Source organism: Acomys minous (assembly GCF_964271855.1).
Source record: "Acomys minous genome assembly, chromosome: 3".
Classification (NCBI taxonomy): domain Eukaryota; kingdom Metazoa; phylum Chordata; class Mammalia; order Rodentia; family Muridae; genus Acomys; species Acomys minous.
The window spans coordinates 12,725,499-12,737,824 of record NC_140485.1 but is presented as its reverse complement, the minus strand read 5'-3'; the positions used below and the strand labels follow the sequence as shown (position 1 = coordinate 12,737,824).

General features: G+C 41.5%; 1 protein-coding gene across 15 annotated transcripts in view; it reads left to right on the top strand.

Annotated features, from left to right (window-relative positions):
- ANKEF1 (ankyrin repeat and EF-hand domain containing 1) overlaps positions 1-12,069 on the top strand; it is a 29,493-nt gene extending 17,424 nt beyond the window's left edge. For 13 of the 15 annotated variants that reach the window (XM_084776162.1, XM_084776161.1, XM_084776154.1 and 10 more), the window contains 3 exons: positions 563-723; positions 1,577-1,714; positions 2,583-3,387. In XM_084776162.1, the coding sequence (XP_084632288.1) occupies positions 563-723; positions 1,577-1,714; positions 2,583-2,741 (458 nt within the window). In that variant the 3' untranslated portion in view covers positions 2,742-3,387. Of the gene's footprint in view, positions 1-562; positions 724-1,576; positions 1,715-2,582; positions 3,388-4,707; positions 5,138-11,960 lie in introns of those variants that run through there. The other 2 variants (XR_014778098.1, XR_014778099.1) reach the window with 2 other exon arrangements.
- The last annotated feature ends 257 nt before the right edge of the window (positions 12,070-12,326 follow it).

Here is a 12,326-nt window from a genome sequence, read left to right as displayed (position 1 = left end):
ATGCATGCTCCAACACTATTTTGAGATGTCTTTTTAAAAATTGGAACTCATACTGCTTTGGGCTCACTAAGACCACATTCTTTGTATTATACCTGAGCCACAGACAGTATTACCATTGGTTACCTTGTATTGGTATAGTATTGCTGGATGATGTTGAAGGTAAAATAATAACTGCTAGGTTACTTCTGAGCACCGCTTCCCAGGCCATTTGGAATTTACCTCCTCATAACATAGAAAGGAACGATTTAAAACCAATAATCATGACAAAATAGATGCGTGTCAGGGACAGGGGCGGAGGGACAACAACCAATTTAGTATTCCAAATGTAATATAACATTTCTCACTAACATTTTAAGGTACATGGCTAAGGGATTTAAGAGAGAAGTTGTGTTAGTAAGTGCCTCCTGAAGCCCTGGGATGTGGTAGTGAGACGTTCATCTCTGGAGAATCTCCATCTTGCCCTGAACTCACACTGCCATTTGCTACCATGCTGGGGTTTTCTACATGGGTTATCATTAAATGCTTAATTGTAACTTTCAGTTTATATTTTTGTTTGAAACAGGACATGCTGCCATGGATATTGCAAAAGAGTATGCTGACTATAGAATAATTGATATGATAAAAGAAAAGCTAGATAACCTGCCTAAACCTACGGATAATCAAAAGATGAAAGGCAAGCTTCCTAAGCTGAAGGCTGAACCCGTGGACATTAAGAAGGAAGAGGTAAAACAAAATGAAGCTGGCTACCAAATAATAATAGGAAACCCTTAACATCTAAGTGGCATTACGTTATGCTATTGCACAACAAGGGAAAATGCCATGCTATGTGTACCCTTGGCAATAAGTACAAAGATATATGTAGGGAAATACTGAAGATTATAAAATATGCATGGTAAGTAGAATCCACACGAAATACAAATGATTCAGTCAAATGATTAGGATATTGAAAAATTGGATTTGTATCCACGTGGTCCCGAGTTCTACAAATTCAGTGGTATGACCCAAACGTAGAGGGGAAAGACAATGAAGAAGACATCACTGTTAGTAAGGATGTCGTAAGTGCATTTCCAAACTGGAAGCTTCTTTAGGGGAGCAAGTGGTTCAGCGGAGATCCTTGTAAGGCAGAAAACAATTGACGAGAGCCAAGAAATCAAAGCTCTAAATCCAGCACATTGTGGGCTGGGGGAACGTAGACAGTAGGAAAGCAGCTGGGGAAAGGCACTGGGAGGAAGAGACAGAGTTCTACTCGTGGGCTGGATGTGGCCATATGGTCTCCACCAACTGCAGCTCCTACTATGCCTACATTATCATTTTATTAGTCCCTCTTATGACTAGCCATAGGCCAGGGGTAGAGATCTCAACAACTCATGTTCGTTGTCTCTGTTGTTACGTGAAGACGAGCAAGGCAAGCCGAGAATCGCTCCATGCCCACAGATATAGTATTTATACTGTTCTACCTTATCTCAAATTTTATCCCTTTCCTTCTTTCCTAACATCAAAGTAAACTGCAAACAAAAGGATAACAGAGAATGCTTGATTTTAGCCATTTATACTTTTAAAAATCCTTTTTTTCCAGGAAACACTGTCATCACTTTTTGCTATGCCTGCAGTACCAGAGGAAAAGAGAGTACCCAAGGATAATGTGGTTTACCTCAATTCACTGATTACCAGTGGTTACACTAAGAAAGATGATATCACATATTACCCACAAAGGGTAAGTATTTGGGGAAGCCTCTATAACATGGCAGAGTGCATAGCGTCAGTTTCACTCATGCTGACTCCACACATTATCTGAACAAATGCTAGTGTCCGTCTTCCACAGTTACTACTGCAGTGGTCCCCTGGCCATGTTCTGCCACACTCATCTCAGTAAGACCAACTCTTAACAACCAATATCTGGTTCCATCTGTTACTATTTTATACTAATATTGACATTCTCCTTAGAGGACTGGAGTGCTCTTCAGTCAATGACATTCCTTATAGCCATTTCAGTCATCACGTTCTATAGACACTTGGTATTGTAACAATACAGGCCCTAGTCCTTACCAATACTACTTGGAATATTCATATAACCAAGGCTGAACAAACTCTCTAGTCTCCTAGAATATCTTCCCTTAAATAGGTGGAGACGTGTGGTAAAAGGAGTTATTTTTGCAGTACCAATCCAGCCATGCTGAATAAATAGTACTTTCTGCCTTTTATTACAAAAATAATTTGACCTCTACACTAGACATAAAAGATGCCCTGATTCCTTTCATCTTGTAATTTGATATCATGGAACTAGGTAGCAGTTGGCCGGGAGGTAACTAAAGAAGGAAGTGAAGAGCACTTCTGATCTCTGTTCAGGTGGCCCTCACCAGAAATAGTGATATTCACAAAGCCACAAAGGTGACAAGATGGAGGAAAAGTGTAACATGTACTTGAGAAGTGTACTTGATAGTTCTGGGTTGAAACTGTGGGTTAGAGATGTAACTCATGGGTAGAGTCCTCTCCTAGCATGTGCTTGGTTGAAAACATGTGTGAGGGTGAAAATCACTGGCCATGAGGATAACAGCTGCCTTGACTTTGGCTGTTTATTTAAGATTTGGAGTCCAGAACCCACAACAGCAGAGCTGATCAGGAAGAGAGAACTGCGGAGGGAGAGGTTCACATACGAGGTGGACTTTGAAGACTTCATGATGCCTTTCCAGAAGAACATCACGGAGAAAGCTCAAGCGTTGGAGGCATCCTTCAAGAACTAAGTCACAGCAGTTGCCTCCTGGGATAAGTGCTCTGTGGCCCAGAGTCCAGAGTTTGGAGAAAGTATGTATTTCCATCAAAAGCGAAGCATTCCACTCATTAAGAATTTGTTATTAAAGATCAGTTTTTTGCTGTACCAGCTATAAATATCCTGAGTTGTATCAAACAGCTCTCTTTCATTTTGCAATGATGGCAGGTTATCCATATAAATGCCCATCCTTCATTAAGAGTGCAGTTGGCCACATGGAAGTTGTAAATATTGTCACAGTTTACCAGATGTGCTCCAATATGTTTATTAAAAATTATTCTAGTGCAAATTCAAGGCCCAGGATCAATCCCCAGAACCACATTTGAAAACAAAACCCACAATAGTGATTTTGAAAGTACACCTATAAATTTTTTTAGATAGGCATATGTAGCACATGTCTACAATCACAGCACTATTGAGGCAGAGGATTACAACCTGGAGGCTAGCCTGGGCTGCGTAACAAGAGCCTATCTCAAGCTATACTATAGAGCAACATTAACAAAAACAGCACGAAGCCACCTAAGTACCCAGGGTGATTTAAACTTTAGAGCTGATTCTGATTTGGAAAGAAGACGTGACAGGGTTCTGACAGGGATAATAGGACCAGTAAAAAAAGATGGGTGGGTGGGTGGGTGGATGGATGGATGGATGGATGGATGGATGGATGGATGGAACTATTAGCTGCTCTGCCTCACTAAGACCAAAACATCTGTCAGAACAACTTAAGTAAAGAAAGGTTTATTTTGGCTCGTGGCTGCAATGGGAATAGTCTGCTGTGGAAGCTGATGGGTGGCAGGAGCATGGAATGCAGTGAGGCTTTCTCTTTTCCCTTATGCTTGGTAATTTAGTCAGAGTGCGCACACATTCTTCTCCTACTTGATAGGCTTCAACTGTGGAGTCAACTGTGAACCCAAGGTGGTTATTGATCAGCCATAAACTCCTCTTCTATCCTAAGCTTTTACAGCAGGGCAAGAACAAGCAAACTTACTCCAGGTCACTTTCCTAGGGGAGGTTTACGGCCCGAAAGGTGACGCAGAGATCACTTGTTTCTATACCACAGTGTAGACAAACACTGTCACAAGCTTCCTATCTCCTGTTCATCTTCTTGAAATGCCAGTTTTCCAAACAACTTGCTTTTGGTTCATGCAAGTGCCTTTTCTCCTCCCCTTTACCTATTTTTTTTAAATTTGCTTTTAACTACTGCAATTTATATTATATTAAATGTACACATTAGTGGAGAATAGCATGATGTAGATGTATTAATAAACCTCAAATCATTGGCCTGCAGAACTGACTAAAATAGCCTGTGACTCTTGCAGAGACCTTGGGTTCCATTTCCAGAATCTTTCACAGACCGGAAGCTGTGCTGTCTGTAACTCCTGGTCCAGGGGACCCATTGCCCTCTTCTGGCTTCCAAAGGTGCACTTACATTCATGCAGGTGAAATACTTATATGCAGGAATCTTTTAATTAAAAATTTTAATTCTAATGCCGCTTTGAGCCTCTTACCACTATGGGGCAATAGGTATACTCACATGTAAATGAAAATATTTTTTTCTGCTATTATATGCTATTCACAAACTCCAGGTGTTGAACCTAAAAGGGCAAAAGAAAAGGCTTCCTCATCTATATCAATCTTTACTAACATCATTTATTACGTAACTCATATTGCCCCTTATTCTGCCAGTGAAAACCATTAAAAATTCAACTCCTAATAACAAAGATGTTTCCTGGAGAAGCTACAGGATTCCTTATTTCTTGAATGTGCGGGAAATGCCTATTCACTCAGGAACAAGAGAAATGAATATACTGTATCAGACCTTCATCTCCTTTTCAAAGACATGTAGAAACTTAACCCTTACTGCACATAAACCTAAAGGGTATGGTCCGGTCCTGTGAGCACTCTGGCCCCCACATGCGCAATGTTTATTTTCCTTCCAGTGGCTCAGGGCATGTGAAAAGGAACTATGTGTGAAAGAGTTTCAAGTGGAGCTTAACACCAAGACCAAACAGCAAAGTCAGAGTTCTGCTGGTCCCTGAGAAAGCACTGGTGTTACAGCGAGTGGCTCATGGACAGCAGCAGCAGCAGGAGCAGTACCAGGAGCTGGGAGCTGGGTTTCGCCTTCCAAAACTAGAGTAGGACAGTCTGTGTGAGCAACACAGTTATCATTCTGTAGAGGAAGCTTTACTGGCATAAAAGTCTGTCAAAGTTACACAAAACAATAACTGCGTGGATTGTACAGCACCTCAGACTTGTAATTATGAGATACGTAAATGGAAATTTTCTAAGAATTTCTGGGTTTGTGGGGTCTGGGGTGTAAATTGTATTTTAGCTTCTCTTTTATCCTGACTTAACTTGTATTTTCTATTTTTTTTACATTAAAGGAATTTATTTTTCCCAATCAATGGAGGTAATTGATGTGAAATTATTTCACTTATAATCTTTTTTAAAATACATTTATTTTATTACACATGTATAAAACAAACCACATACGGCAGGGAGAACCATGAGTTCTATAAATGTTACGTTCATAGTGGTTTGGCTATTTGTATTTGTCTAGCTTGAAGTAAATGTGCTTCCTGTCTTGTTGGCTCTAAATTTCTGAATGAATTTCAGTATCTATCCTATCTCAACTCTGATAACTTAACTTCTTTATGTTGATCTAAAAAGACCTTATCCCCTAACCAACTAAACTTGATTGTAAAACTATACTATCTGGCCTTCAAAGCCCCTCAGAGACTTGAGAAGGAATAAAACTTAAATTCCTGAGTGCACCAGCGATGCAGGTTAGCAGCTTCCTAAATGAACAAGTTGACTTACGCGGTTTACTGCCTGACCAGTCACCTAACACTCTCTATAATGTTGGAGCCTCATCTTTGGCTTTCAGACCCAATATCTCTGCCAGACTTATTCTCAAGGCCAGAACTATTGAGGACTTGCTTACTCTGTCTTGGCAGAGTGCGGCCGTTGACTCTGCCTCCATCTAAGCTGCCCATTTTTAGGCAGAATTCTGTTTGTGGCAGGAATTGAGGACATTTTGCCCAGTAGCTTGTTTGCCACATTTGAAGCCATCTCTATAAGGAGGCTCTTTGATGCTCATCATCTTCATTGAGGTCAGCTGGGCGTTGTCAAGAGTTAACTTGTCTTGTTGTCCAAGAAATTTAAGGTTATAAAAACATCTTTAAATGCCATATTCTGTGTGTCTCTGAGTCATTTGAAGACCTTATTTAACTATTTTATTTCATATATCGATAGAGTCATGTCTATCTGTTAGGTTTAGGATATATATTCTTGTGCTAAAAATCTCACAAGTATTTGACGTGCCCATCTTTTGTACTTAATTCTATACCAGTGACTTAGACATAACCTTCATTATGAGTAACAATCCAGGCCTTGGGTTAAGGAGTAGGTCCAATCATCCAGCTTTTGTTCTATGCTCCCTCTATGTTCCTATGCCTCCCTTTCTTTCTTTTCAGCTCCCATCTCCTTACCTACATAGGCAGGATAAAGGAAAAGAGAGACATCCCTGAGTTTCATCCAGTTTTTTTCCTCTATATAAGACAAATAATGACTTATGACCACTTCCCGATAAGAATAAGCATTTATAGACCAAGAGAACAAACAGAAAGCTATACGACCCTCCCCCGCTTTAGAGGGAATAGGTGTCATTCTCTTAAGGTTTCCTTAGGCTGAACTGGGGCAAATAACATCTTGAAAGGGGCCCAAAAAGATTGGAGAAAACGGTTAAGCAAGCCAGGGATTGCATTTGTGGTCCAGTTTCTAAATGTTGAGAGGTTCCAGACTTAATAGGAGATCGAAATGGTGGTCCAAATTGGATCAGAAGTTTTCTACAGTGTTGTCCAGGAAGCCGTCCAAATCTGATGGGTAACAGCAACAGAGTCATCCGGGGCTGGAGCTAGGAGAATGCAGGATGTCAGCATCCATCATGCTGAGAGGAATGAATCCTGTCAGGTCTGATCTAGCATCAGTGTCTGGTTATTTTGTTCTAAAAACATAATTTCTCACAAGCATTATACAGTTCTAACATTATAATTGTATGAGGTGTGCGGGATGCACAGAACAAATAAAGCTAGTTTTCTGCTCATTGTATGAGTCGATGTAAGGCGTGTGCAAATCTTCCTTCATGCAGTACTAAGAGTGGCCTCTAATACTAGGTCACAAAGAATCTATGGCCAACATGAGGCCTCTCTATGCATCTGCATTCGTATCTCTGCCAGTCTCAGAGCTGTTCCCATGTAGTGAGATTAGGAATATAAATTACCTTCTTGTTGTGCAGTTTGAATTCTTTACGTCCCAATTGTAACCCCCTCCTCCATCCCCTCCCGATCCCATCCCTTCGCTTATCAACTCCCAACCTCATCCCTTCTCTCATCCCTTTCCCTCCCTCCTCTAGTCCTTAGAAAGGCTACCCCTCCTCCCCAAACATCTAATCTTAGTTTATCTAGTGTCGCCTGTACTATATATGGCCTCTTCCTCCGTGGCCTGACGGGGCTACCCTACACTCACGGCACTCTGTCAAGTGTCCAAAAATATGGAACACTTCATGAATTTGCATGTCACCCTTGCACAGGGGCCATGCTAATCTTCTCTATATCATTCCTAATTTAGTATATGTGCTGCTGAAGCAAGCATTTTCTATTTTTTAACAACAAAAATATAGTACTTTGTAATAAACACATTTGTTATTTTTAACAAGAAAAATGTAGTACTTTGTAACAAACACATTTGTTATTTTTAACAAGAAAAATGTAGTACTTTGTAATAAACACATTTGTTATTTTTAACAAGAAAAATGTAATAAACACATTTGTTATTTTAAAGGATAAAACGTTGAAACAGACTTTTTAGAATATCAAAGTGTCTAGAGCTTCCTAGTCAGGGCCTCTGAGTAAAGAACTGAAGAGCAAGTAATCTCTCTGAGATAGGGAGCACCCTGAAGATAGAGAGCACCCCTGAGACAGGGAGCACCCCAAGACAGGAAGTACTGTTGAGACAGGGAGCACCCCTGAGACAGGGAGACCCACCAAGACAAGGAGAACCACTGAGACAGGGAGCACCCCTGAGAGAGGGAGCACCCCTGAGACAGGGAGAACCACTAAGACAAGGAGAACCACTGAGACAGGGAGCACCCCTGAGACAGGGAGAACCACTGAGACAGGGAGAATCACTGAGACAAGGAGAACCATTGAGACAGGGAGTACCTCTGAGACATGGAGCACCCCTGAGACACGGAGCACTCCTGTGATAAGGAGCACCCCTGCGACAAGAAGAACTACTGAGACAAGGAGCGCCCCCAAGACAGGGGTGCTCTCCAGAGACAGGGCAACTTGGTAGGCAAGTGAAAGGGGCCACGCAAGGTGGGCTTTTCAGATGAAGCCCAGCTTCAGAGTAATTTCTAGGGATGGGGAAGGGGTGCATTAAAACATCAGTGAAACTTGTGGTTGTCTGGATTTCTGAGTCACCTGCTAATAACTACAGGCTGGGGGGTGGTAAAGAAATGCCGTTCAGTGCCAGGGGCAATTCCAACTATCCTCTGGAAAGCATGAAGGAGCTGGGAATGGGTACATGGCACAGCAGAAGATGTTTATTTGATTTTACACCATGGAGTCATGAGTGAAAGCATGAGTTTTATCCAAAGACTCAGATTTGAATCTTTGCTGTTATTTACTAACTACAGGTCTATTGGCCAAGTCCCAATAGCCCCCGAGACTCAGTTTCATCATTTGTAAAGAAGAGATAATACTTAAGTGGCTTTGGACAGCAGCCTCACAGGAAACAATCAGATGTGTTCCCAGCTTTAGGGCCACTAGCCCTGTGCCCATGTAAAGTTGGTACTCAGCTATGATTTATTGGGAACCATTGGGCAGAAGGTTAGGGTTAGCTCATGTAAGCAGAGGGAAGGTGGTTACTGAGAGTGTGCCCTTGAGTGTTATATCTGGCCCTGACATCTTATCATTTCCAATTCTTTCTGATTTCAGTCTGCAATGAGATGAATAAAGATGCTCCTGTGCCAAATGTTCCCCCATAAGCACAGTGTTCAGCCTCACAGCCAGCCCTGAAGCCAAGGGAAACTCAAAATCTAGTACATGAGAGCAATCTTCCAGAGAGGGGGGCAGCTGTAAGCCTCCACTCTCATCAGCTGAGCACAAGATGGGCTAGCTGGCAAAGGGAACCTGGGTAGGGTACTAGCAGCTTCTGCTACAAATGGTATGCTTTAGAACGAAAAGTTTTAGGACAAAGGTCTAGAAGGCAATTTTGCATGTCATGCTTTCTCTTTCAAATGAATTTGATTTCACAAATTTGTCTTATGCATCCTTAAATATAAAATTGAAGAAAGAATGAGAACAGCAATGCAAGCTCATTTGGCAGCAACTTAGAAGGAAAAGCAATTCACAAATCCCACTGAAGGTTTCTGTTTCTTCAAATTTTAATATTATTATACATTGAAAGCCATAAACATCAGAGACAGATGATTTCTTCCCTATGTTCTAGGATAGAATTACATCTACGAGGTACAAATGAATTGGACCCAGTAAAGTTAGTTTAGCAACTTATATTGAGTTTTCAACCTAAGATGTTCAATGTGGAGCCACACTGATGCCTGAGAGACCCACATCTTTTATTCAACGAGGGTAGTATAAAAGGGGAGAAGTGGGAGGCTGAGATACCTCCTACACAGAGACACCAATTTCAAGTAAGAAGCCAGTTGGACTTTTTTTTTTTTTACCATTTCCATAAACTATGATTTTTATGGATTTTGCTTGTTTAACTATGGACCCTTGGGGAAAGTTACAAATGAAGGTAAATGGGACATGTGTGCAGATTAAAGAGGCTCATAATAACATCCTCAGGTCCTTTGGCAGTTATTACTACATCAAGCCATGTCTGGGTAACAAGGAAGAACTAAATATTCTGTTTGCATTCTGCAAGCCAGGGGAGATTTCTTTTATCCCACGTAAACCATTAGTGTATGTGATGTTCAGGATTACTAATGTCTTCGTAGGTAAGACTTTGAAGAGGAACTGATACACAAATCTGAACCCCCTAGCTTATAGTGATTTGCCTGATGATTTGAAATACTCCTCTGTTTCTCTAAAACTGAGATAGCATTAGGGCCTTTGTTCCTGAGGCTTTAGTATCAAGCTCTTGCCTAAGGAAGTGGAAAGTGAAAAATACAGCTTTCCTTGTAGGAATTAATAAAAATCAACATATAAAATAAAAGGAGCAATACACGAAGTATTCTGCATATGTCTGAATAGATCCACAGCCAAGGCAACACTGAATAGCTAAAGAGTCAGCCAGAAGGGGCATAATTAGCAACAGGACATCACAGGAGAGGCCAGGCACACCATGCATGCCTAGATAAGGTCTCAGGTAGGGACATCTACGTATCTCACATGTGCATTGTCCTATAGATCTAAACCTTCCAACGTGTCAAAGGCTAGTACTGCCATCATGTTGAGTCAACCAGCGACCCTAAGCTGCGTACACTTTACTTTATTCATTCACTCCGCATATGCTTATTTAGTGCTGGTAATGGAATCCCTGAGCATCTTCTTTGCTCCTCCCCGTGCTGCATCACAAGGAGTAGCTGATCCAGGTTGCACTTGCCAGGTTTCCTCATCATCTGGTTTCTGGATGGATTCAAAGAGTAGAGATCCTGTGTCAGACAGAAGGTAGAGGGAGGTGTGGAGAAGCCAGGATAGTTCTCTTTGCCACTTTGCCCTAGGCAGCATACCAGACAACAGCTGTGTCTATCTGTCTCACTTCTCAGCTTCCACCTAACAGACCTGCCACACTTCAACCAGATGCCCTATCCCCTCTGCTCCATTAAGACTACCCACTCTTCTAGCTCCTGGGGATAGTAAGTACCAATGGCCCTTGTTCTTAGAATCCCAGGAACTTGGTGACACCTGTTGTGTCTCTAGTTTCTTCTGCACAACACGCATCCTTACATCTACTCTCAGAAGAGGCCAGAGGTTTCCTTTGCCTTGGTGACATCCTGATTGACTAAGTATCAATCCTGACACTAGTGTGTCAGGAAGCAATGGATTACAAAACCAGACTTGGTCACTGTCCAAAAAAAATGGAAGATTATTATAATACTTAAAATATTATGTAACGTGTATTTGTATAAGGTTTAACATATATGAAACATTTGATAGTGCAGGACAGAGCATAAGTAACCATAAAGTATGATATTTCTAAGCACAGCCCTCTCCATAGTCTACCCTTAGTCATTAGAGATAGGACACATGATACTCAAATTAAACACAAACAAAATAGCTGTAACCCCAGGCATGTATTTACTGGAGCATCTTTCATATTAACTGACCATGAAGCTAACTGTTAAGAAATACTCTAGTCAGGGTAACTTTATAAAGAAAAAGGGATTATTTTGTTCATGGTTTTTCATGCTCAAAGTCCAAATGGCATGGTACAGGCTCTGGGTGAAGAATATCCTTAGCTGTCTTGCCTTATGGAAGATGCCAACAGAAGAAACATGGGGAAGTGAAAGTTACTTTGCCAGCCTGAAAGGCAGAGAGAAACTGGGTGGGGCCAGGCTCTGGCTTTTATAATAATCTCATGAGAACTACCTAAGGTATCCATAAGAAACCTCTAATCCCCATAAGGTTCCATCCTGGAACACCTACAGTTTTCAGAGCCTGTTAAAACAAGCAGAAAAGCTAGTGCTGAGGGATTTTTTTTTTCAGCTTTAAAAAATACATTGTCAAATGCTAGGATTTTGGACATCCCAGGAGAGAACTATAGGCCTTCCCAGTATAGCTACATGATGTTACCTCACACAACCTATGAACTTACAGTACATAAGACACAACCAGGAAATTTAGACAGTGAAATGCTTATGAGATGAGTCCTGTAGGATGAGGGCTTAACTCAGCTCTCCTGGAAGAGAAGAATTGGATAGAAGAGATGGCGTCCAGCATGGCAATGAGATTCAAGGAGGAGGAATAGAGGACAATATAAGTAAAAAACCTTCCTTTTTACTTACATTTACTAGGAAAGAGGCAAAGCCAGATCCTTATGTGCGAGGAATGAGTTGGGAAGGAGATTCATTTCCACTTCATTCCGATTTCTCCCTCTGCCCTGATACAGCCTTAGCGTTCGTAACAGCACAGTGGTTTTGGTAACTTCCATGTCTCTTTCACAGGTCATATTCCACCAACGTGTCAGCACTCTCAATTCAGTATGGGATTTGTGGAAGCCAATGTTTCAAAGGGAAAACTGAGCAAGTCTGGAGCCTTAGCAGCTCCACTGGGAATGGTGCCTCACACCCAGGCTCCCACACGGCGCTCACAGAACAGCGTCTGTATTCTCTCTGTTCCTCCTCCTGCGTGAACTCTAGTCTCAGCTACAAGGAAACAAAAACAAATGATCCAGTCTTACCTCCCAGAATGCTGACTGAAAATGTACTCACCCACAGTGAAAAACTTTTTGGGATTCTACACATCGCTATGGCCTGGTTGTTGGTCAGATGGATTTAGCAGTGCAATATTAATAGGCTATAAGCCCTGTT